Source organism: Empidonax traillii, unplaced genomic scaffold (genome assembly GCF_003031625.1).
Source record: "Empidonax traillii isolate 1590-97213 ecotype Southwest subspecies unplaced genomic scaffold, ASM303162v1 scaffold273:size739602, whole genome shotgun sequence".
NCBI lineage: Eukaryota > Metazoa > Chordata > Aves > Passeriformes > Tyrannidae > Empidonax > Empidonax traillii.
In genome coordinates, this window is record NW_020955466.1 from 325,428 (window position 1) to 351,042 (window position 25,615).

Genomic DNA, 25,615 nt, shown 5'->3' on the forward strand with positions numbered 1-25,615 from the left:
GTGCTGCTGATCTAAAAACAAATAAACAAACAAAAAATCAAACAAGAACACGTCTCATTCTCCTTGTGTTTTTAAAAATGTTTACGCTAGTTGTCTGTAATGAACCACTTAAGACTCCCAATTGCTGTATTAAGCTTAATCATAACAACCATTTGTAATTTGTGTCTGCAGGTGCCTTTGTTTCACGAGTGCCTGTACAACCTGTGTTGCTCCGGTACCCCAACAAGCTGGTAAGCAGAGCGTTCTTCTGTCACTAACCAGTAATGCAGGAGTCAAAATCCTGCCTTACATGGTACCTACGATAAACATTTTGCATTGTCACTGAAGAAGATATTGTCCTGAGCTCCTGAAAGCAGCCAGGCTTCCTAGGTGTCACCATGGTGTTCTGACTGTGAAAACCTTACTGCCGGGCTTCTCAGCTCAAGTGAGAGGGAAGGCAGGGGAGTCTTGCAGCGGAAGTTACAAACTTCCTGCAGTGCCACAGGGTCTGTACTTCACAGTCTAAAATGGACACAACTTCCCTACTAGTCATCACTTTTTGTTTAAGCTCAGGACAGTCTTACTGCAAAGGGACTTTCAGAGTTTCTGAACAAGAGCAAAGCTGAGCCATGAACATCCCACAACCCTCCTTCAGGCTCATCATGAGGGCAGCTTTGCAGATGTTCTTTTCATGCAGCATTCCTTATGTGGCTCTGCTTCCCTGACATGTGTAAGTCTGGGACCTTTTTAACTTTTTTTTAATTATCTGGTCATCCAACCAATCCAGAAAAGACCAAACTTTTAATTCCTAGTGCTTTCTATTATTAAAAACATAATTGCTCTTGTTATTTACAAAGATTCCTTTGTATAATCCTTTTACAAATGAATTTCAAAAGTGAACCACTTGAGGGGATCGGTGTCACGTTTCACTGATAGGATATAAGGTTCTGCCAATATATATTGTAAAAATTATGTATAAGAAGTAATAGAGTGAGCAAAAAAAGGAAAGCAAAAAAAAAAAAAGCAAAGAAAAAGCAAGAAATGTCCTTAAAAACTAAATCAGACATATTGATGAGGATGCCTCTCTAAAAGGACTAGTGAAGTTTGCTGAAAAAGTCTTACTAGTGTTTTTGTTTCCTTCTTTCTGCTGTTTGGATCAGAGTGAATGATTTACGGTATCTAAGTAACTACGTAAATGTTATTCCCAATTGTTGCTAAAAGTCTGCCATGCTTATTTCCAAATTTTTAAAGCAAAAAATCCTATTTGCCGTAACACCTTTTTTCATGAAAACCACTATGAAACCATCATCCGCTTTTACTAAACTTGTGCCTGTTTTAAATTGTAAATTATCTGCTCTCTAACTTGCATCTGGTTCTGTCATACATTTCTGTGTTTTATTTTTTCCTTAGGATACTGTGACCTGGACATGGCAGGGCTATTCATTGTAAGTTTCTTAATCCTACTGAAAATTGCATACAGAATTTTTGCTCCCGTTGCTGAACAGTCTGCCAAACAGATTCCACTAAGCCAAGACACATGTTCTTCTAGATCTGTTTTTATGAGGGGGAAATACTTGGGGATAATGCTCTCATGCAGTAGATTTCATATCTAAATGGCTAGGGAAAGGGTTTGCAAAGGAAAGCATTATTTCCTGCTCTGCTACTCCTTTTTTTTTTTTTTAAATAAGTAAAATGTGTTTTTCTTCCTCTTTTCCTGCAGTAAAGTGCTGTGCTTACTGACAATGTGTCAGCTCTTCACAAGAGTAGAAGTTGAGGTAAGAATTGGAAATATTTTTGTACTCAGATGCAGCAAGCAGGGAATTTCTGCTTTAATATAAATGTATGATTCACGTTATTGTTGTTAGTGAACAATAAACAAATGTCTTAGAGAAAGGCACAAGAATCACAGAGGGTAATAAATTTAATTGGTTGTCCATGTGTATGTTGGAAACTGTTGAGTTAGAAACTCTTTTCTGCTAGAAACTCTGATGAGTTTCTAAAAGAAAATTGTCAGAAATGTCTTTATTTTTAAAGCATTGTTAATTATCACCACATGCATTTTACAGATGTTAAAACTAAGAATTAGAACACGTTCTGTTAAAGGTAACACCTTCTTTTTCCCATCTTTGTATTTCTCTGATCCTTGAAAAGTATCCTTCTCTTCCCCACCATCTTCCCAGACTGAACTCTTACAGTTTTCTGTAACTAAGAGCTTACCTAAGGACTCAAGTGCTTGTACTGAGCCTTGTATAATGAACCAGTTGACAACTGAATGACAACTGAAACAATATACACACTTGAGAAGATGAGCACACACCCTCAATCTGCTCCCTGTCAAACAGAAAACATTCAAAACACAGTAGTGAGGAGCCAGGTAAATTGTTCAAACCTCAGTAAAGTGTTGTATTTCACATTCCTTACCAGACCAAAAAGGATTGTCAGTGTGGACTAAGTTGCTTTGGGGACCTGAGGAAGGGGAGAAATTAATGGGTTTTGCTGTTTATTTGCAAAGCAGAGAATTTATCAAAGTTGTCCAAAGCCCTGTGAATACAAGCAGTGTTGTTACTACTAACAATTAGCCATATAGTCTGTGCTGTGAAACAATGAAATTTATTTTAAGGGAGCATCTTGTTACTATATAATACATGCAATAGACACATATTTATAGAAGTTGTAGTAAAGGGATCATTTTCCTTATAATTTTGTACAGAAGAACATAACTTATATACATGGGAGCAAGAAATAGTTAATGTAGTCCTTCCAGTAGAAAGGAAGGGCTACATTTTCCCCTACTTCAGAACTCAAACTTGTCTGTTTGAAAATAAATGTCGTGCTCCAAAAAAATGAAAGTGAAACATTTAAAGAACTGCAGCTTTCACAGAAGCATGTGTCCCCAAAGTGAAACTAATTTCTTGGCATCAGTGCAAAAGTCTTTCCATTTTTAAATGGGGCAGATTTTCCCGGGGAGGGAGGGAATCCAACTACACCTTTTAGGAGTGGACATTTTTGTTGCTGTCCCATGCTGTGAGGAAGTAGCTTCTCCACTCCCAGCGGTCTTGCACTGCCTCTACCTGGTGTGCATGAGCAGTGATGGATTCCTGCAGTCCAGGGGTGTATGTGTTTGCATGTTTAGTCAAACTAACAAACTGTAGATACTGAAAATTAAGTAGTGAACCTGGCAGTGAGTTTTAGGTCTGCAGAAGACACAGCATTTAGCAAATTCTGTAACAGGAGAGACTAGTTCAAAAGCAGATCAGAGAAGTATTTGTGCTCCTGAAAGAGCTGTAAGAATTTTTCTTACAGGACTTCAGTTTGACAGGGAAGGTTTACTTACTGCTCCTCAGCAGACAAGCAGCTGGGTGTGTGTGTGTGAGATCATTCCACCACAGGGTGTCAAGAAACCAAATTCTTCCTCCCCAGCTGTGGTTTCTGGCAAACAGGTTTTATGAATAATTGTAGGTGGGTTTTTGGAAGGGGATGGAGGTGGTGTTTAACCTGCCAGAAAGCTACATTGCTCTCTGAGCAAGACCTCAGCCTCAAGTGATGGAGTGACCACTTTCAAGACCATGACCCATAGTTGCATAAACAGAGTTGTGACTTCATCTCACCCAGTGACGACAGAGTTTTTTGTGTCTGTGCACTGTGCCTTCTCAATTTAAGAGTTATGTGACTTCTGAAGGGGAATTATGATAAGCAGGGACCTGTTTCATACCTTGAACAGAGCTGGCAACTACTTGCAGAAGGAATGAAATCTCAAGCATTCGCGTGAACAGCTGGAACCCTGTTTTCCTTACAGGGGAGCCAACTTCCAAGTATAAACAGAACATTGTTACCGCTATTTGACAGATAACCAATTCCATAAACTTACTGGCTTTAATCAGGAAGAGGAAGCATTCCTTAAAAACAAACATTAAAAGGCTGTTTGGGATGGCCTGCGTTTATATGGGACAGTTACCACCATATTAGTGCATCACCAGCAGCTGCAATACAGCTGAAGAAACATACTGACACATAACTGGCAATTGTGTCTTCCAGTGAATCATGAACAACACCTTATTTTGGAATTGCTGTATTCTAGGAATTCAGGGCAAGACTGTAGGGTGGGGAGCAGCAGAACTCAGATAAATGATAACCATAGCTGAGAAGAGGCACAGCAAACAGAGCTATGAGCACTTTAGACTGAAGTAGATAGAGCAAAATACTCCTACACACACACTGCTTTGCAGACAGATGCTGGTTCACACTGCAATAGATAGGAATTCCTCTACAGGATATTTTAGTGAAAAGGTACTTGAACTTCTTCTATATTAATATCGAATAAATCCTCAATAGTAAATGTGTTGCCATTTAGATATCTGAGGTGTTTGCTAGGTATAGGAGGAGAGAAGGTGGTTGGGATTTTTTACTCTCTGCTTGGAGCTCCAAAATTTTACAGTATTGTATCCATTTAACGTGTTCCTTACAACTCAGAACTATGATTCCTTAACGTTTTTATCATGGAGGAAGAATGTACAGGAAACCTTTCAGTCCCATGCTGACAGATACAGTTAACAGGTACAAGGTGGGACTGCAGTGTGTATTTAAAAACATTAAAACTCTTACATACACTATTGCAATGTATATATAACACCAACACTGCAATATAACATCACTTATAAAGGGTCATTGAAAAGGAGTGGTAGTATTTCAAACTCACGTTCTTACCAGTGCATCATTTAATTTTCTAACAAAGTATGCATTTATTATACTTTACTTCGGGGGGCGGTGGGGGGGTGATTTTTTACATTAAAGAAGCTCCTACCAATCCTTAAGAGGTAGTTTTGGACTACATCTCATTTGTGTGGTGAGGGCGGAAGGGCCAGAGCTGTTTCTAAGGCGGCTGAGACCTCTAGTGCCCAGTTCCTTTACTGCATGCCTAATTTTTTCTCTCCTGTTTTTCCCCCATCAAACAATAATAAGAAATTGTTCATGTTGCTGATAAAGTGGGGACTGTTGAATTGATTGGATAACTCATCCCTTTCAGTTTCTGCCTGTTCACGTTCCTACTGAGGAAGAAAAGAACGATCCCATTCTTTTTGCCTACAGAGTCCGACAAACCATGGCAACGTAAGCAGTCATCAGTTAAATCTTTGAGAATTGTTCTTTTATCCAGAAATTCAATATATATCCTAGCCATAAAGTGCAATTTATTCAAGTCCCAGTACTCTATATAGGAATTGCTCTAGATTTTTCCTAAGAGGTGTCAAATTCCTAAACTAGAACAATCTGATTGTTTTTACATGGAGCATAAGGGAGGTTGTCTTACATTAAAACATTATGTTCAATTCATAGAAAACTGGAATAAATTTCTCTCTTTTTGCTTGGCAAGAATGAGTGGGTGGTTTGTTCTCCAAGGTTACTGGGCTGCATTTACAAGGTTGTAAATCATAAAACATCGTGACGCTGCCATAACATAGTTTCACAGTGTGGTTTCACAGTTAACACAAAATGGGATGTCTTGCTTTGTCCTACTTGCAGCAGTGCAAGGATGAATTATCATTTGTTTTGCATGTTAGAGAAGGGAAACAGTCAACAAGAAGTAGTTTTCATTTAAGAAACTGATTTTTCTTTTCCCTTAATTTTGTTTCAGTGCTTTGAATGTGCCAGTCACTGATCACACTTTTGAAGATTGCAGACTGATGATTTCAGCAGGACAGCTGACTTTACCCATGGAAGCTGGACTGGTGGAGTTCACCAAAATTAGCAAGAAACTCAAGTAAGGGAAGTTTAGCTGTTGGTAGCTTAATTACTGCAGTGCTGCAGGTGTCAATGGCCATCTACAAAAGGATAAATTACCTGACAACTGACTTGGCCTTGTGTAATATAGTGTTTAATATATTTGTATATATATAATTTGTCTAATCTATTTATGCATACATCTTAAATTACATACATAAATTACAGGGAAATCAGAGTGGAGGAAAACCCCAGTAAGAACTAAGCCCAAGTAATTTTTGTGGGCAGTGTTGCAAGAGGAAAAATGCATTTTTCTAATCTTTTATGGAATTATCTCACCAGAGGGTGAGGAAGGTAGAGCGGTACCTATTTAAGTAGTTGATGCAAATTTAAATTGCTTTAGTGGAGTGGCACTGGCAGCATGTGGCAGGAAGTAAAAAAACCTCTCTAGCCTGAGGTTTCAGCCAGTGGTTTACTGTTCTTAGCTGTATTGTGCAGCCACGTGTCACTTGTGATGTCAACTTTTTCTGACTGGATACAGTGGAATTTGAGGGCTGAACTACATAACCATACAGTAACTCCATCAAATAACCTGGCATGGTTGTGGGCAAATCTGACTTATGTGTGCAGTGAATCTTGACTTATTATTTATGTGCTAAATTGTAAATAATGTCAAACTGTTTGAAATAGTTACTTGGTAATACTAATCATTCTTAGTGAGGTGCAGTGGTGTATTTCTGCAGAGATCAGATACTTCTGAGGCTGTAGTGATGCTGCTATTAGGGTAGAGAGTCTGCTAATTGAGCTGAGATCTGCTCCCTCCTAAGGAAGGAGCATGATGCAGCAAAGTAATGCTTCACCTGAGTTTATGATAATGAAAAGCTCTCTGCTAGAGTAGCCCAATAACTGAACAGATGATTTGAGGTTTGGGAAGTTAACTCTAAGGAAGTCTGACATACCCAAGCATAGAACTGCCTGCTTTTAACATTAATAACAGGGGGGATCAGTCCTTAATTGCTGATTTAATATAAAATATCCAGTCTGAAATACAGCATTAGAAATGCCGTGCACACATGCTCTGTTTGGCAGTTTTTTGTCTTTGAACACTGTAATCACTCCTACTGAAATTCCTTCTGTCCAAGAACTGCTGTATAGAAATATCTCCTCTCTCTCGTGTTTGCATAGCCTAAAATGGAATCATGTCAGAGAGCAGTTGGATACTTTTGCTGCTATTGCAAGTGCTTCCAAAGGGGGAAGAATTGGAATTGAGGAGTTTGCAGACTACTTGAAGCTGCCTATTTCAGATGTCCTCAAAGAGCTGTTTCTACTCTTTGACAGGGTGAGTAGCTGGTTAACTGACTTGTTGACAATATTTTGTTAGAAATCACATCCAAAAAGGATATTTAATTCATTATGTCCACCTTAGTAAATGCTTCTTGGTTAGCAGTTCCTGTAGGCTGGATAGGGGACTCTTAGAGTTTCCTTCAAAAGTTTTGAGTGAGAAACAGTGATCAGTTTGTATCTTGGGAGATGGCAGCCATCTCTTGGACCAGGTTGCTGCACCAGTATCAGACAATCTCCATGCTGGTAGTGGCTGAATATTTCTTCGTGCCTAGCCCAGATTTTGAGCTTATGTACTCATGTATGCAATTATGTACTTATGACAGCTTAATTAACTGATGTACTTGTAAGTAGATAATTTAAGGCAGAGTGAACTCACTAGAGTGTTAACTAAAATACCAGTGTTCCTGCTGTGTTTGTGAAGGGTGCTGTTAGAGTTTACAGGGACCCCTCTTGCCTAAGGAGTCTTAACTCCTATAGCCTCCTCCAGCCATAACAGGGGCTGTGCATCAATGTGATCATTTAGGCTTTCCCCCATAGTCAGTGCTATCTTGTCCATTTTCTACTTCCCTCTGAGGATGGAAAATATTGCTCTGGGGATGCCCTTCTGACTATACCAGATGCATCAGTGACTAGAGCAGAGCATAGAATTCATCTTCTAGGCACCCAGCATGTGCTGCAGTGCAAGCAGCGTCTTGTCCTGCAAGTGCTTATGAACTGGAGGTTTTCTCTTACCATAGGAGCTTTCCCAACTCAGCCTCACTGTGGCTGATCGAGTTAACTTTAGCAGGACACCCATCCTTGGCAAGTCATTGTGTTGTAAATGCCCATTAAAACCGTTTCAGGATTTTTCAAGATAAAAAGTTTTTATAAGTTCTAAAATAAGGAAAAACTGAATGTATTTCCTGAATTGCTGAGTGCATTAAAGCTCCATCAGAGCTGGGTCCTCATCCTTTCACCATTCTTGCCTCCTCATCTTAGACCATTGGCGCCTTTAAGCCTGCAGTTGGAGTCCTGAAGCACAGTACATACATTAGAAATGTGGTGTGGCAACCAGAATAAGGGCAAAGAAGCCTCCCTTCATTTTTCTTATCTGGCACAACAGCACTAGTAACTAGAAGTAGGAAAGTAATGCTCAATTCACGAAAAAGTTGAAGGGATGAAAGACTGCTAGAACAGGCAGGTGCAAGGCTGAGTTCGTCTTTAAGGAGATCAGCATACCTGAGGATCAGTCACTCATGTAGCAGGGCTCTTTTCGAATTGCTTCAGGTATGAGCACAGGCATCTTGAGACTTCTGCTCTGTGGCTTTCAACCTCATCGTTTTTTTCTCTGAAGTGATTCCTCAAATCACATAAAGCTAAGCACGCGAAGAAGAGAAGAAGAAATACAGGCGTATCATCACCTGACAGAAATCAGTGAGACCTCCCTGGCAGCCAGAGACATGCACAGACCTGGTGAAGTCTGAGCATGCAGATAGGCTGTGCTTTGCCCACGCCCAAGTCAGACACTGTATAGCTACAGAGAGTTACAGGAGCTCTGGATCTCTGACTCCCTTCAATAAATCTTGACGATGTTCCTTGCTAAAGCTTTGCTGAGCGGAGGAAGTGGCAGTGGTCGTGGAGGGAGCCTTGCACGTGGCCTTGGAGGTCTCCTAACAGGAGGTGGTGGACATGGAGCGAATATTGGAGGACTCGTCGGAGGTCTTGTCAATCTTATAAGTGAAGCAGCAGCTCAGTATAATCCAGAGCCGCCTCCACCTCCTCGCAATCATTTTACAAATGTGGAAGCTTATGAGAGCGAGGAGATCAGACAGTTTCGTCGCCTTTTTGCCCAGCTGGCTGGAGATGATATGGAAGTGTGTGCCACAGAGCTGAGGGACATCCTGAACAAAGTTGTTTCCAGACATCAAGACTTGAAGACGGATGGCTTCAGCTTGGACACGTGCCGTAGCATGGTAGCCGTCATGGACTGTGACACAAACGGCAAACTGGGCTTTGAAGAGTTTAAGTACCTGTGGAACAACATCAAGAAGTGGCAGTGTGTGTACAAGCAGTATGACACTGATCAGTCGGGCACTCTTGGGAGAGCTCAGCTGCCGAACGCCTTGAAGGCTGCAGGGTTCCACCTGAAGGCAGAACTCCTCCAGGTCATCGTGCGCAGATACGCCGACGAGGACGGCAGCATGGATTTCAACAGCTTCATCAGCTGCTTGGTGCGGCTGGACAGCATGTTCCGCACCTTCAAGTCCCTGGACCGAGATGGAAGTGGGCAGATCAAGGTGACCATTGAGGACTGGCTGCAGCTGACCATGTATTCCTGAAGGCATAGCAGAGAAGAGCAAGCTTCGTCTGGAAGATACACAGGGAAGGCTGCAATCCTGTGCTGTAGAACTGCAGTCTTTTCCTTGTTCTAAGGCAGATGGAGCCAGGGGTGCATGTCTCAGCTTCAAGTGTTGTGATTCCTCTTGTGCATGCATTAGTCTGCTTTTCTGAAGGGTTTGTGTAAGTTGTCGACTGGACATAAGTCTGTCTCAGAAAACTAACTCCAGACTCTTAAAGTGAGGGAATATATTGAAAGGACCAAAACTTTGCTATTTCTTTACCTAAAGTGGCTTGTTTATGAGTGTAACTATTATATAAAAAGCTCCTGCATTTAGTGTTGATGTTGCTGTTCTGGTTTGTCAGCAGTCACTAAGCTTGAATAAAAGTCTGTTTGCCTGAAGGCAATCACTGGTAGAGTCATGCAGTTATTTCTAACAGGGGGAAGAACTTTGGAGTTGCAATAACTGTAATACCAGAGAATTTACATAACCATTTAATTTCCTTCCTACTTATGCTTTTCATGCTTGGCTGCTGAAGCAAAACCTAAGTTGTACTGTCACTTCTACCTGCTGGTCAGGGCAAAATTGAAAACTTATATGAGGCTACTTTTGCAACAGTTTTCTCCTTCCTACAATTCTATGAACTACTCTTTTCTCTCTTTCCTTCAAGCTTTAGTATAGTTATAATGCAAACAACTTAAAAAACTGCATTTATATTTAGAGAAATTTGCTGTAATGATGCAGTGACATAGCAGACAGCTAGCCCAAATCAAGCTCTGGCTATCCAAGGTAAGTTTCATCAGGGTGCAGCATCCCACTCTGGCTTGTTATGTATTTCTGGCTAAGATGTCAACTTTTGGGAAAAAAAAAATGGGAAAGCATGAACTGTCAAAGGTACATTTCTTTGAATTAAGGATTACACAGTTGATCAAAGCAGCTCTTGCACAAGGCAAATTTCTCAGCAGGCGCTGCCGCTTTAAATAAAAATTGTCTGGGGTGACTCACTGAGAAACACCACACAATACCTGCAGGGCATCTGCATGTTAATGGGTATGTGGTTTGGTTTTGTTTGGAAACTTCCTTAGCTTTGATTTCTAAATCTTGCAGTTACACTTAGCAAGCAGTATTTTCCAGATTGCTGATAAGTCCTTCCCTGCTCTACTTAGGGAAGCCTTTTACTTGAAACTTAGGAGAAAATAACTTAAAATTTTTGCCCAGACTTTTTTTCCTCCTGCACTTTTTTTAATAGCAAGCTGGGTGGGTAACAGAAAAAGCCCAAGCTGTGATGAAAGAGGTCAGTTCCTTCCTGATGGCATTCACTCCACTCCCAGTTATCCTGTGGAAAAGCACATAGTGCCATTTGGGCTCTGAGTAATAGAAAAGTGTGCACAAGGTAAAGAGTGATGCCTCCAGGTGAGCACCATCCTACCAGGTTGGTTTCAGAAATTTCCCTTTCTGACTAGTTAGAACTTGCAAGAAGCAAGAGGTGATGGAAATTTGGGAGTTACAGCAATAGCCTCTTACATGATGAGCCTGGGTATGAACACGAGAGGCGCATCTGCAGTTCCTCCACAAATGGTCCAGTTAGCTGTAGCTTCTCTGTGGTGACCCTTTAGGTTTACTTACCTAATCATTTATTTATTTATTAGGTTTATTTACCTAATAATTTATTTACCTGCCACGAATGGCAGGCATACACACAATACACACTTCATTTTTCCTGTTGCCTTACATAGTGAGAAAAATGTATTGATGCAGTAGTACTTTATACTGCATCTGTCCTGCAGTCCTTATGCAGATCTAAGTGAGGAATGCTTATGACAATGCAACTTGCTTGTTTTTTCTAATACTTACTGTATTATATAAAAACACAACCACAAAATCCCAGTTACCATAACATGGTATAGTGAAAAGAGTGGCAGGAAACTAGTTTGCTTAAAGAAAACAAGACCTGTTAAGGTTGCTCTATGTTTTGGTTATTTTATGTAACATAAATACAAATACCTAAATTCTGATGTTCCCCTTTACCATTTTGAGAATTGGAGCTCAGCTCACACGTTGCTTCCTTAAAATATTCTTGGGTGCATAAGCTGCAAACACAGCTAGATATGTGCAGAAAGACAATTGCAAGTGCTTTTTTACTGTGGTGTTAAACAAGCACTGAAGGTTTTCCTGTGTTTTCAGTTTAACTCCCATCCCTTTTTCCAAGTGACAGCCCCATCATTTCTCCTTAACCAAAATGCCAGAGCGTTTGGGAGTTAGCCAGCATCCTAGGGTTTAGTAAAGCTAGTCACAACATGACCTTGCAAGCGTAGTAACTTTATTCCCTACTAAAATGGCTGAAGTTCTGTGTATCAGACTGGACTCAGTCTGGATTATTGGGTTTTAGCACTTTAATGAAAGTAATATGACCCTTATTTCATCATTTTTCTTGCTATTTTTCCATGTGCAGCAACAGCTGTTCTAACTTCTTTCAGAAGTTGTTTTTAATTAGATTATTTTAGTTAAAGTTTACTTCCCAATTCTTTTCCTGTGATACATATTCTTAACTTTAAAAATAAATTTAAAAAAATATTCTAATCACATCAAACAATACTTTGCTAAGAATACAGTCTACAAAACTGTCCAAAAATAATATTCTATAGAACTTTGAACAATTATTATTTGTACTCTTTCTTGTTTTAAAAGTTTATGTTTGTAACGCTAAGCTTTAAAGTTAGATCTGTTATCTCTGAGAACTACAATGTAGCCAAAATACTTATAGTCAAGCTCTGCACCACAATGACAGCGGATTTGTAAATAAAACCACATTTATGAGAGAACATTGTCCTTTTCTAGTGATTAAAAACTGTGAAAAGTTATATCCCTTAGACACATGTGCAAGTAACTAAAAAGTTCATATCTTATTCATATCTTTGCTAAAAACTTTCCTTGAAATTCAGAGGTTTTTAAAGTATAAGTTGTTCAAAGGTTGCCTGTCTTCAAAAAAAGATGGGTTAGACCATCAGTTTAAAGAAAATAACAGTTATCTCTGCAAAAGAATCCTGCATTGGTTTTGAAGGTTAAATTAAATTGTATCTTAGCAGTTTTAAATCCTGTTAAATTTACAGCTTGATTATGAAAAGTTAGTACTGAATGCATTATTACACATATTTGGTTGATCAAGAACTATCTTAAAACCTAAATTCAATTACTGAAATCCCTGTTTCATAGCACCCAGGATTTTCAAAGCGCTCTACAGAGCAGCCTTAGTATTCTCCCCTGGCACATTGCACTGCCAGCAGCAGAAAACCAAGAACAGAAAGGTTAAGGTTGGTATGCTCAAGTGGGCATTAGAAGTTGGTAGGAGAGCCAGAAATAGAATCCAGATCTGGCTCTTTGCTACAGATTTACCCAGGAGACCACTCCTCCCTCACTTGGCTGAAAAAGTTCTGTGCTGTTCTCAGACGTAGGGACTCCACTTTTTAAAAAAATATTTTCCCTTTCGAAATGCACAGCACATTATCCACAAAGGGAACTCTGCTTTACACTTCAGTTTGCCTTCAAAACGTTTTTGATGAATGCCCTTATTGTGAAGGTTCCAAATGATGACCTGCAAGTCATCTCTACTATGCTGTCATTAACTGCTCTGTGTCCCACCATGTGACACTTGTAGATGGCTTTTCCCCAGAGAGATGTTTCCCAAAACACTCAAGAAACTTTCAGTGTGGTGACAGGAACACTACTGACATGTGCATAGATTTCAACAACCATCTGCCATTTTCCCTATTTGCAAATATAATGCAGCTTACATAGAACTATTCACAAATCCCATCAAAGCGAAATTCAAATGTTCTGTTGATGTAGCTTTGTAGTTATCACATTGAAATGTCCATTCACATCAAAACTGGAATTAGAGAGGCTGTTCCAATGAATTCTTGCCTTTCTGACCTAAAAGGTAGGATAGTTTATTGGCTTCAAAATAGCATGTAGGGCAGTGCATTTGCTTCAGAGAAAAGTTTCAGATAGAGCAAGTAGACTTGATTGTCCTTTCTCTGGCATATATTTTATTGCTGAAGGTTCAAACTCAAAGCAACAGCCTCACTGCTGGCCTGCTTATTCTGAGATGTTGCACTGGTCTCTGGACTTCAGCAAGTGCCAATGCTACATGCACTCTTAAACACATTTATTCCAGTTCCTCTTAGAGCCTTCCTGAAGGTCATATAGCGAAGAAAAACTTTTGAGTTGATTTCATTTTTTTGTATGTTTATAAGATAGAAGTGGATACCCCATTTCTAGCTATTGAAAATACGTGTATTGCTGCTCCAGCCTTAGAATTACGTATTCAGTGAGCTGTTAGTATTTTTTTCCAGAAAGAACAAATACCTCTGGTGTTGTAAACTGTATTAGTGCATGTTGTGTATTTGATTTACACAACAGCTTTTGAAGGGATTTGCAGTATTAGCTATAACTACTGCCATGCATGTTTTGGTTACAGAACGGAGATGGCAGCATCGACTTCAGAGAATATGTAATTGGTTTGTCTATTCTTTGTAACCCAGCCAACACAGAAGAGACTATTCAGATGGCATTTAAGGTAAGTTCAATTTAGTGTAAATCTGCAAACCTGACAAATCAAGACTGACTGTAAGTCTGTTACCTTTCAAATCATAAGCTTCAATCTGTTATGCAAATGTGAGTAATACTCTTAAACCAATTGACATTTAGAGTGTAAAGGAGAGGGGAGGAATTGCAGGCATCATGGAAAACAGTTTCAAAAGCCATGTGAAGGCACTAATGAATATGTAACTTGGCAGGCTAACTCCAAAAATGATTCAGCAGCACTTGTAGTTTTTTTGCCTGAGGTTTTTTCTGCCATGATTCTTCAATGTCACAATAGATGGAGTAACATCCTCTTGTGGGTCAAGCCTCACTAGAGTTATTGTTCTTAACAAAGAGGAGGGGAAAAAAAAAAATCAAGGAAAAAAAAAGCAGTCAGGACTGGCACATCCAAAATTGAGCTTCATCTAAGAACTGATGGCTTGTACTATGGTGTCCTGACAGCAGTCTTGGAGCAGTCATAAAACAATTGCTCCTTTCACATCTCAGGTACAGGGAGGCAATACATGATCAGGGATGCCCAGGCTGTGCATCCTTGACTTTTTTTTTTTTAGTAGCTCTTTGACACAGATTCAGTTATTTTACCCATTAATCTGATCTTATGAACTATATTGAGCAACATATTGAGATATCATGTGCATCCTAAACTGGGTACTTTTTAGCATGTGTAGTTGGGAAGTACTAAAATTTTTATGGCAATCCATTATATCCACTGGCTTCTTTTTAGATAAACACTACTACTCTTGTTTGTGCTTTTTTGGGGATGTTTTATCGGTACAGATTCCTATGAAGAAGCAAGCCTAGCAGCTATTACTGCTGTTTCATTGTTTTGTTTTCCAGACTATACTCTCCAGTATCTTAGCAGGTGCACTGATTATAAAATTATTAATTTGTTTTACTATCCAGTTTCAGCAGGAAACAACCGGTTCAGCTGGTAAAAGCCTGTTTCAGTCTGAAATGGAACTGTGGGTTTCCTTTTGCTACTTTTTTTTTCTCTGCCATTAAACGTTCTTTCCTTCTCAATGGGGAAGTTTGCCTGTAGCAAGGACTTGAGAATTACAGCCATCCATCCCTTGTATTTCTCAAGGATTGATTCATAGCAGATGCTTACTGCCACGGTGCTGGGAAGGATGGGAGGATCAGTGTGCATCCACTGCCTGCATTCCAGGAACCAAAATTCTTTGTTAGTTACAATAATTCCTTAGTGGGTGACCAATCACATATACTAAAATTTAGGTATTTTATGTCAGAGCAAGTTTAATCTGATAAGGGGTGTCCCATAACCTAATGAAAATGAAGACTAAAACCCAAGATATTCCAGTATAGAGAGGCTGAATCCAGTGGAGCCTTAGCATAGCTCATGATGACCATAAACATAAACCTTTGCTTATTTTTTATTAATTTTGTACCAGTTTTATCACTGAACTAATGCTATGAGGTTTGTTTGTTTTTGCAGAATGTTCGAATCCCAGCTATAGCATGTATGTTGCTCTGCTGAGTTGTCTGCTTAATCTTGTTCCAGAAAAAACATAAAGTCTTTTGGAAGAGAAAGTAGCTGAGATGCAGCAGGTCTCCTCAAATCCCAGTAACTGTTTACAGATAACCTCTTGAATACTACAAAGCCAGTGTGGGTGGCTAATGTGCACAGAGGGTCCACAGGCAAACTGGTGCTAAAGTATTTGTACACACTGTGTCTTTTCCAGCTCTTTGACATGGATGACGATGGCACTATAACAGAAAAGGAGTTTGCATCTATCATTCAGTCAGCACTGGGGGTGCCTGAGCTTGATGTTTCTATGCTCTTTAAAGAAATAGATGCAGATGAAACCGGGAAGTTGTCCTATGGTAAGTTAAGCCCTTTTGCAACACAGAATGCTTTGACAGTCATATTGACAGTGAGTTTGCTTTTCGTCTTCCCTGAAATTATCTCATGGTTCTCGCACCTTGTTCCTGGGGAGAACTGCTGAAGCGCAGACCTAGATACTTTGTGTGATACCTGTGAGATTCTTCAGAGGAAACTAACTGGAGATCAGCTTCAGTAAAACAAGCAGGCACTGAAATTTCTCTGATTCTGCACTGTAGGATCTGTGTTTTTCAATATTTTTCAGATGAGTTCAAGAACTTTGCATTCAAGCATCCCGAATATGCCTCGTTGTTTACTACGTACCTCGATCTGCAGAGACACCAGGTAGATCTGTCGGATGAGCAGGACACTGAGTCACTCAAATGCAAACACAGCCCCGTCAAGAGCACAACCCTGGTCTCAGAAATAACACCAGTTGCAAGAAATAAAGTCTGTCCTGAAGGCAATGAAGAGGATAGCTCAAGTACCTCTGACAAAAAGGAGGACTGAGAAGCGCTTAAGAATTCAGCTTCTGAATTCTACAGGATTTTTTCCCTAGCTGTTCATAAGCACAATTGATGTAAAATAGAGATGGAAGTTACAACTTAAAAAAAAAAAGGTTTCTATTTTTTACTTTCATAGCAGGAGGAGTTATTCCTGTTTGAGTGTAAGGGAAAAACCACTGTTCTGTCCTTAATGGCAGTATCACATCACTGGCCATGTTGTTCAGTGTCTTCCAAGTTCATGCTTCCACAAAAGTGACAGGTGTGCTAAGGGGGGTAAGAAACTCCATCACTGCAGTGGCCTCTCATAATAGAGACTGAGAGGTCCACTTGTCTAAAAACAAGTGGAATTTTTGGTGCTGCTCAAGTCCTCTACATCCCCAAAGTGACTTAAGGGAAAAAAATTATGCCAGAGTGTTTTAATTTGCAATATCCATTAGCCTTTCTCAAGTTTCTGAGACACACAGATGAGTTACAGGAAGCTGAGAGCTGAAACTGTTGGCTGTCCTTAGATTTCCCTTAACTACTTGTGAACCAGCAAACCTAAACTTCTGAACAAGACATGCTGATTCACTGATGTTAACAGAAGCAACTTTAGGCTTAAAGGCTAGGTAAAAGTGGAAATAGCTCCACTTCTAACAACAGAAAACTAGTTGGAATTCCAAGATAGCAGCTTGCAGTCTACAGGAAAATGCAGACAGTAAGATCCAAGAATGAATGGACTATTTCAAAATAAATAGAATGTTGTTTACAGTAACAACTGTTCAAGATCACAGTAGGAGGAACATTTCAAACTCCAGCATATTTTTTATTCTAGCAATTATCAAGAGAGGAATGTGACCTTGCTCTGCAAAATGTAAAAGGCAAATATGCTGTCAAGCCATAGTTCTAGTACTTAGTATCTACTCTAAAGTTGTCTCCTAGAAACCATGTTTGCATTACTGTGCCATTACTCAGTGTGTTCTTAGGGTTTGGTTCAAAACCAATCTCTTTCTAGTCAATTATCTGGGTATGTTTTGCCTCAGTCCTCTCTAGTGCACTGGAAATTGGGCCTTTACCTTTTTCCATCCTTCATCTGAATGCACTTTATACAGTATTTAAAATATATAGGTACTTATGCAAATACTTCTAAATAAAAATTTGCAAGATATGAAATGACAAGATATTTTCAAATTAAAACAGAGATGAGCAAAGCCTAGAGTGTCCAGTACCAGTAATAACCAGCTTTCAGCAGGTTTTCATATATGAACTGATAACCTCTGCCTCTAAGTATTGCTTGCATTGTCTGGCCATAAGCTCGTTGCCATGTTTAATCTTTCTCTGTTTATAATTGTGCCTATCCTGATGTTTCATGTGCTTAAAATAAATCTATATTTTTTAAAAGACTTTACTTGAACAGCTGAGTCTTTTTGGTACGGTGGAAAGGTACTTTGCTTACCACGAGGGGCTGGGGGGATTTCCAGGAAATCGTGCTTGTGATGTCTCACCTTGATAAACACAGTGCAACCTGAAAGTTGGCATTTCCAGTTCTGCCTGTGATGGCAGGTGCTTTGTGGTAAGGCTAGAGGAGTAGGATAGGACTAATGCTCTTCCAAAGAGTTACTTCTGGTGACTGCCTCAGCAAAAGGGGATCTGAGACAAAGAAGATCTGCAGATATGTGGAGAGAGACCTCCATTTTCTGGTGGAAAATAAGGCACCACCATTTACAGGTAAAATGAGTGACCTCAACCACAGATTAGAAGTAACAGTCAGGGCTTTGTGTAGTGTAAACATCAGGAGAGTATTTTCTTAAGAGAAGGAGAAACAGGAGTTATCCTAACCTGGCTGTAGAGTTAGCTGGAATACATGTTAGTTCCTTGGCAAGGATGCTTCACTAAAGTCCTCAGCTTTTCAACCAGCAATAATCTTTTCAAAGATGAGTTCCATGCCAACCAGTGGGAGAAAGATGGGTGGACAAAGATGAAAACCCCTTCAAGGTCTTGGAATTGCAAAGGCTGCCTTGTGCACACTGCAGTTGAATGCAGCCCCATTCAGCACCTGAAGCACTGCTGCCTGGAACTGTAGCATATTTAGGGCTAGTGACTTCATCAAAATCTGCAAGTCACACAAGTGCTTTTAGCAGTCAAAGCTAAAAATATTGTGTGCATAAAATCTACCTAGCCCTATAGTTTGAGGAAAAGCCACAAATGGGTTTGGTATGTAGCAGTGATTCAACTATGCTCTGAAAAGAAATTAGCTAAACACTAGAGACACTAACTCAATATACACACATCTGCTTGATGTGCGGGAAGGGAATACATTAATTTCTAGGCATCATCGTGCCTCAGGGAGCTTTTAAAAGGACCAAACTAAAAGCAGTCTCCAATAAACAGGCATTACATTAAGTGGCAGAGCAGGAACTAAACAGAAGGAGAAGGTTAAAAATACTAAACAGAAAATGGGTCTCAGTCAGGCATTGAGGGATGACACCTTTCTGCCTAAGAGCCTGAGGTGTGAGTTCATAAGTCTACAGGCTGCTTAAGGATCATTTTGAGTTCTACACAGTAGAGGGGTATATTTGGTCCCATGTCACCACAGGAAACATTTATTTAATCAGCCCTTCTTTGTCAAAGCCCTTCACACTTTGACATGGATTTGATGATAAATTCTTCAGGGATACCAAAATAAGACACTTTAAAGTATATAGAAACTCCACCAGTCTCAACAGGGGTAAAAATCAGATGAGGACAAGTCTATCACAAGAGGAAAACACAACTAATTCACAGGAACACAGGCCCATGGGCTGCTGTTATTCGTGGAGTTTGATAACTATGGACACAAACTATGAATAAATCTCATTTACATTTTTTTATATCTAGGCTCCTCTTTCTACCAGAGGTTGATTTCTGACACAAAGATCTTTGAACCCAAGAAAATTAAAACTGTATTTGTGCTTTTGCTGCATTAGTATCACTGCCTAAGTAAGTGCACAGATATAGCACATCCAGGTTTCACATCAGATCATACTGCTATTAAGATCTGGTGCTAAACTGCCAAAATCACAAAACTCCTGTCTGATTGCTGTCCATCAGTAAAACTATGAGGAATAGTAACTCTTCTATGGAAATGAAAATGGATCCATAGCTGTGTATAGCACCAGTCAGAGATACCAAGTCATGCAGTGGCTGCTGCTTCTGAGCTTTTGTACTCATCCATGTCAGAACAAAATAGGTGCCAAATCATATTCCCCGTGATTGTTATATCCTCTTCCTCACCAACTTGTTCCATAGCATGAGGATGGGGAGGGGGGGCATGCAGTTCAGTGATTCCTAAATGGTTTGCAAGGGAAATTTTGCAAGACAATTGTGTGCTCCACCTGTTCAACCCCACTCAAGATCCCAGCAGGACTAAGAGCCTTGGGAGTCCAATGAAGGGTCATCTTGAGTGAGAGGTCTAATGACCATTCATAGGACTGCTGCACAGGGTGAGGGCTGCTTAGCCACATCTGTCATCTCCCTAGCAATTCCCATCTAAAACAAACTACTCCCTGGGCATCAGAAGTCTGAGAAACATTTGTTGAGGAAAAAGTTCCTAGGATGGTCAGCACACCAGGGCCCTATTCTTGGGTAGTTCCTCAGGCACTGTGCCAGTGCAAATAAATACACCATTCTGCCTGAGCACGCTTTTGATGGAGTTTGCATAGGTGCCAAGAGCTACTCAGAAGCCATGGATGTGGAAAATCAGGGCCTGAAGCTTAGAAACTAAAAGTAAAAAATGTCCCTACACACACAAAGGCACCAACGCTCTGGACAGTCTGCTGTGAACTGTTTGACAACAGCCTTCAACAAGGAATGCAGCCTGAGATTTCATGGTGGGAATTATACAGCTCTTACTTTGAGAATGCCATAGGAGAAACTTTAAAATTAATTTTAAAGCAAGGCTTAGGAGGTTTTTAGCTACACTCCATGATTTGCCAGGAGGGTTGGACTCTGGTAAGTGCCCTTTGTCTTACCTCTTCCCTATAGGTTTTGCATCATTTGATACAGCCCACCTTTCTCTCTACTTTCTCCCTCCACATTTCCACCTAAAACATAGCTACTGCCATTAGAAGTTGTGTTCCACAATGATGAAAGTTAAATTGTAAGATTAAAATATAAAAATTACTGATTTGGGTGGGTTTTGGGGGCACATGCTTATTCAGGTAACTACTTGTACTGGCCTGTGGTAAGAGCAAACTTGTCAAAGGTTGCAAGGGATTTTAATGACATTGAATTAATTAATTTTAAATCTTTGCTCAATGAAATAACATTTATTAGACTGAGAAGCAGTAGGGAGACGTTTGTCAGCAGTGCTTAAGTTGGCAGACTCCCTGTTACTATACATAGCCAGAGAGGCAGAAAGTAAACATCTTATAGGATTAGCAGCTATGTTCATAGCTGAGATGAAATTCGAACATTTCATTAGTATAAGATTGATTCTGACATTTCATAAAGCCAAAATGCAAACAATAAAATGTGTCTGATATAAATACAGTATGCAGCACTTACTCAGATAAAGTTCAAGAAGCACAGCAGGTTTAGTGCCATGACAAAGGAAATGCAGAAGGGTCATTTAAGGACCCAACTTCTGCTAAGCACCTAGGTGTGTGCTTAATCCTCTAGGTATCAAGTTGATACTTTGTACTTATTAAAAGCAGACAAAAATACTAATAATCAGAAAACATGAAAAATTTCTATGGCTGGTTATTGTAAGGATGGTAAGAATTGCATCACACTCACCAAGGAACAAAATATCACAACTGAATTAATTTTATTTATTGTGCCGTCTTAGTTTAAGATATTTTGTAACAACCATAGGTTGACTGGTAAGACTTTAGAGACACATGACAATGTTATAATAGAAAATACTTCATTACCTTAGTAAGCACTACTTTTTAAGCCCCTTTCTGCTGCAACAGGTCAAAGGTAAATATATCCCACCCTCCTCTATTCCTCACATCATGATTATTCTACGTTTTCATGCTATTACATGTTTCACTGTGCTTATAGTAAATAAATATTAAGTTTTTTCATCAATTAACTTTTATTAGAACTTTTATTCTAGAAAATAGGCTATTTAAAATCCTCTTTTCTCTGTTAAAATGAGGTTCTGGAGAGGATCATCTCTAAAGCTACACCTGCACGTGCATTACTTTGTTCCAAACTGGGCATAGGTAAGAAGAGCATTCGTTTGCAGAAGTAAGAATTCACTAGATTAAACCTGCCATTAAAGGCCTCTGCAGAAAGAGACTGCACAGCCTTGCCAGACAATCAGACCACTGCTTAACAATTTCTACTGTTAGAAAAGCTTTTCTCCTGGTCTAGCCTGAATACTTCTGCAGCTGAAGTCTCGTGTTCACCTTGCTCAAGGAGAATTGATTTATTTCTATTTCTCGGCAGAGTAACTATTTATATCTCCACATACCTCTATCCAGAGTTTATCATCATACCTGTTTCACTCTTGCATCTCCCAGCCTGCCTTTTTTAAGTCAAAACCCAAAACCTGTTTCTTTTTTTCCTCATAGGTTGCACTTTCTAGACTACTGGATGTTTTCACCTAGGTTCTCTGGAGAGAGACCTTCAGCTCCAGATCTCAGCAGACTTTTTTTGCAGTCAGTATTCCTGCTCATACACACCCAGCACTGCCCACTACAGAGCCATCTCCAGTCTAAAGAACTGCTCTGTAACCAGCGTCCCCCTTTCTCTCTTCCTACAACTGCTCATTCCAATCTACTGCAGTTGCAGTTTTATCCTTACTGAATTTAAAAGATCAATTTATCAAGAACGTTTTGATCAGCTCAACTTATCGTTAAAAAGAGCTTTCTTATATAAAAAAAAAGCCTTTATATCCCTTTTGTTAAGGATATTATCTTCCTAAAACTCCACTAAGCATCAGACAGTGCACTAGAAGCAAAGCACTACAGATTAGAGAGATATGATGAAAGCTTAGAGGCTATAATTGTTCACAAAGAATAATTTCCTTTTCAAATGTAAACATCAGCCTTGCAGATAAAGATAAGGCCAAGAGCACAATTAGATACACAAGTCTGTGTTTCTGCTCATATCTCCTGATATCAAAGATTGCAGGAAAATTCAAAGTGTTTTCTTTAAATGTAAAAAAGAAATGAACAGGAAAAAGTGTAGGAGACTAGAAGGAGTCATACCAGAACTGTCAGCAGCTTTTAGAAAAGCTGTTTTCTTCAATGCCGGAAGTCTTTGAAACAGGAGATAACCAGCCCTGAACTGCAGCAGCCATTCAAGGCAGAAATCATTTAAAATGTTTACATTTTGTACATTGGTCTTTCAAATGAAAGCATGCCAACCTCCATAATGTTATTTAATGTCTTTGACAGCCTGTCTTTTGTAAGCAGAAAATTTTACTGTCAATATACACAGGGGAGAGAGAAACAGTGGCATTTTCACCTTTGCAATTTGAGCGCAGGTTTAACTCAAAGCTGCCCCAAACCTAAAACAACCTTTGAAATAAATACAAGCAGGAGCCATACTTTCTATCTTTGCTATTGCCAATTTTGAAGGGAAGAGTCTATGCTTTATAGAGTGGAAACTTCTTTTTTAGTAGAAATATACTTTGTGGACCAAAGAGAACCAGACCCTTGGGCAGTAAGTACTAGGAGACACCTTTGACAAAACTCTCCAGTCTTATTCATTTTATTACAGTGGACTTTGTGGCTCTAGGAGGAGAAACAACATTGAACTAAGTATTTTATGAAGTTCATAATAAGAGTTTCTACCATTCCTGGGTATTTAATAGTTTATAAATAGAAAGGCAAAAGGAAAGCACCTACCATGCCAAAAATTACCCAGGAGGGTGCCAGCATAGCAGACATAGAAATACAAGAGTTCTGGCTCCTGATTAAATGAATTACCCATGGGTGCTTGTGGTGTCCCCAATCCCATAGTCAAATTTGACATTCTTTGCTTTAACACTCCCACTAATTATTTTTTTTCAGATACAAGAAGGTGAACTCAGCGCCATGAGAAGCACAGATCGAACAGATTTGGTAATTTAGAGCAAGATGGTGCATTCAGACTCCTTTAGCATCTTTTCCCCTATTAAAATACTTGTACCTCTTACCTCCAGCTATCTCAGTCTTGCTTGCTGTCACTAGGCATTTTCATGATAGCAAGTCTGGTTCTTTCCACCATGACTCAGTGCATGCCAAGGTGCAAAGGAGAGAGATCTCAGGACTCTATACAGATACACAGGGATACAGCAGCAAGCTCTGCCCTAGCAGACATCAGCCTGCCAGCACTGGGCAGTGTCTGACCTTCTGCTGGAGTCAGTCAGTCTCAATTTACTCTTCTTCCAGCCTAATGTGAACAATTTCACAGTAGACAAAAAACCCCTCCCCACCACCTAATCTCTAATTATTTTCCCCAAGTGGAGTCCATCTAGCTTACATCAAAGAACTGCTCTCGTTATGCCATTGTTTTATGAGTCTGCTAATATTCTTCCTATCCATAATACAGAAGACACTGCTGATAGAAATATGTCAACAGGAAAACAAACAGGCAGCATTTGACATGTTATTAGTCTAAGGCTGGGTGGATAAATAAATCATAGATCAAATATTCATAGGGGGGAAAACACTGTTTATTTCCACTGGATTAATTACGCACACACCTCCCATGCAGCACAGTGACAAAACAAATCCCACAAAAAGGATGTCACAATGTACCCAAGAAGGGACTGTTGATGCAACCAGGACAATGTATTCCCTCCTTAGAAAGTACTTCAGTCTCTTGGGAATATATCACACCGGTCATAAAGAACAAAGCCAGCTGGAAGTGTCCTTTAGCTATATCACTTCATATGGCAGGGTAATTCATCAAGACTGAATCATTCCTAAACACTGGATGTTTCTCTGAAAGTAATTTGTTCTGTAAGTGCAATAAATATTAAGTATTTCACCCCTTTATTTAAAATATTGAAAACTATCACACCATTCTTAGACAAAAAATATATGCTAATCCTAGTCTGATCCTACATCAGGCCTACTCACCATCTTCCAACTGAGACAACATAAAGTAACTTAATGACATTGTTAGTAATCTATAAATATTTCAGCTCACCATGCTCTCCATAATAAATGATACTGATACAGCAAAACTGAACCCAATTTATTTTGATGCTTCCTAATTAGAAACAACAGTAAAGAAATTGCCTTGACCGTTGTTTCAGATGCAGCCTTAACTGTAATAAAGCTAGGATGATAAGGTTAGCATCCATTCTCTCCTAAAATGGGTGCTTTGCAATCAGGTCACCCAGACTCTGAGGGATGAAACACCTACAGTCGTGGAGTATTCAGTCGCTAGAACTCCATAGCTCAGGTTCTTAGTGGTGAAATGAAGTTTGCCACTACTCAGATGCCTGTAACCCACTGGTGGCACCCACTTTCAGACAGTGGGGAATGATTCAAAAAATCTCAAGAGTTCTTTTTTTATTTTTTTCAGAAGCAGTTACTTCAGAGGAAGCATCTCAGATAGGTAAAAGTTTACCTTGATCTCTAGACAAATGCTGTGTGGAAATATCCAGAGACAGAAGGTCATATTTTTTAAAGGTCAAAGGTGCCTCTTTGCCTAAGATAACATGTTGCAAAAGCTAGAGGACCAAGTATCATTAGCATACACATTCAGTCTCTTTCTTCAGAAAACACAGCCCAGCTAAGCACAAAGATGGTGTGGATAGAAGAGAAGAAATTCCACATTAACTCCATTTCAATTGCGAAAAAAGTTCTCTGGAGGACCTAAGCACAGGACTGGTAAAAAAGCACAAACCACTCTTCCTTCACTGCTTTCTTAGAGCAAACAAAGACTGATGAGAAGCCAGGGCAGCAGCACTCACAGTACTGCTGGAAGAACAGCTCTCATCCTGGTAATTAGGCAACTGAAACCATCAGCAGCACGACACAGACTTCTTGGCTTACAGTAATCGCCAGTCAGCACTGCTGTGGGGATAATGGAAGGTGTCTGGCACCCAGTGCAACACAGCCAGTGTATTTTCTTTGCTGAAAGCCTCATTCATGCATGAGGAAGCTCATCTGGTTCCTATGGCACAGCAGCACACTGAGTTAGTTATTGCTACCAAAAGCCTGTGTCGGCTCACGAGGCAGGTCTGTGTGTGTTGGCTTTGTTCCAACAATGGCAACTTCTGTTTAATTCTTTCACTGTTCAAGGCTGGGTGAGGGAACAGTGCCACGGTGCCATATTTTGCTCTGACGTCTTCTTGCTTACAGGCTTCTGTAACTAGTCCATGTTCATCACCGTACTCCTTC

The 25,615-nt window shown here is 39.7% G+C and overlaps 2 protein-coding genes across 2 annotated transcripts in view; both read left to right on the forward strand.

Moving 5' to 3' along the window:
* Window positions 1-17,686, forward strand: part of LPCAT2 (lysophosphatidylcholine acyltransferase 2) — a 29,015-nt gene extending 11,329 nt beyond the window's left edge. The window contains exons 6-14 of the mRNA XM_027889859.1: window positions 172-230; window positions 1,390-1,424; window positions 1,700-1,754; window positions 5,003-5,085; window positions 5,609-5,734; window positions 6,880-7,033; window positions 13,834-13,932; window positions 15,659-15,800; window positions 16,064-17,686. Coding sequence (XP_027745660.1) covers window positions 172-230; window positions 1,390-1,424; window positions 1,700-1,754; window positions 5,003-5,085; window positions 5,609-5,734; window positions 6,880-7,033; window positions 13,834-13,932; window positions 15,659-15,800; window positions 16,064-16,308 — 998 coding nt within the window. The 3' untranslated portion in view covers window positions 16,309-17,686. The remainder of the gene's footprint in view (window positions 1-171; window positions 231-1,389; window positions 1,425-1,699; window positions 1,755-5,002; window positions 5,086-5,608; window positions 5,735-6,879; window positions 7,034-13,833; window positions 13,933-15,658; window positions 15,801-16,063) is intronic.
* On the forward strand, window positions 7,995-10,932 carry CAPNS2 (calpain small subunit 2). The gene has a single exon (XM_027889860.1). The coding sequence runs from the start codon at window positions 8,607-8,609 to the stop codon at window positions 9,354-9,356; it is 750 nt and encodes a 249-aa protein (XP_027745661.1). The 5' UTR covers window positions 7,995-8,606; the 3' UTR covers window positions 9,357-10,932.
* Window positions 17,687-25,615: the final 7,929 nt, after the last annotated feature.

Coding starts and splice junctions, on each gene's coding strand:
- CAPNS2 (XM_027889860.1), top strand. CDS start 8,607: ATGTTCCTTGCTAAAGCTTTGCTGAGCGGAGGAAGTGGCAGTGGTCGT.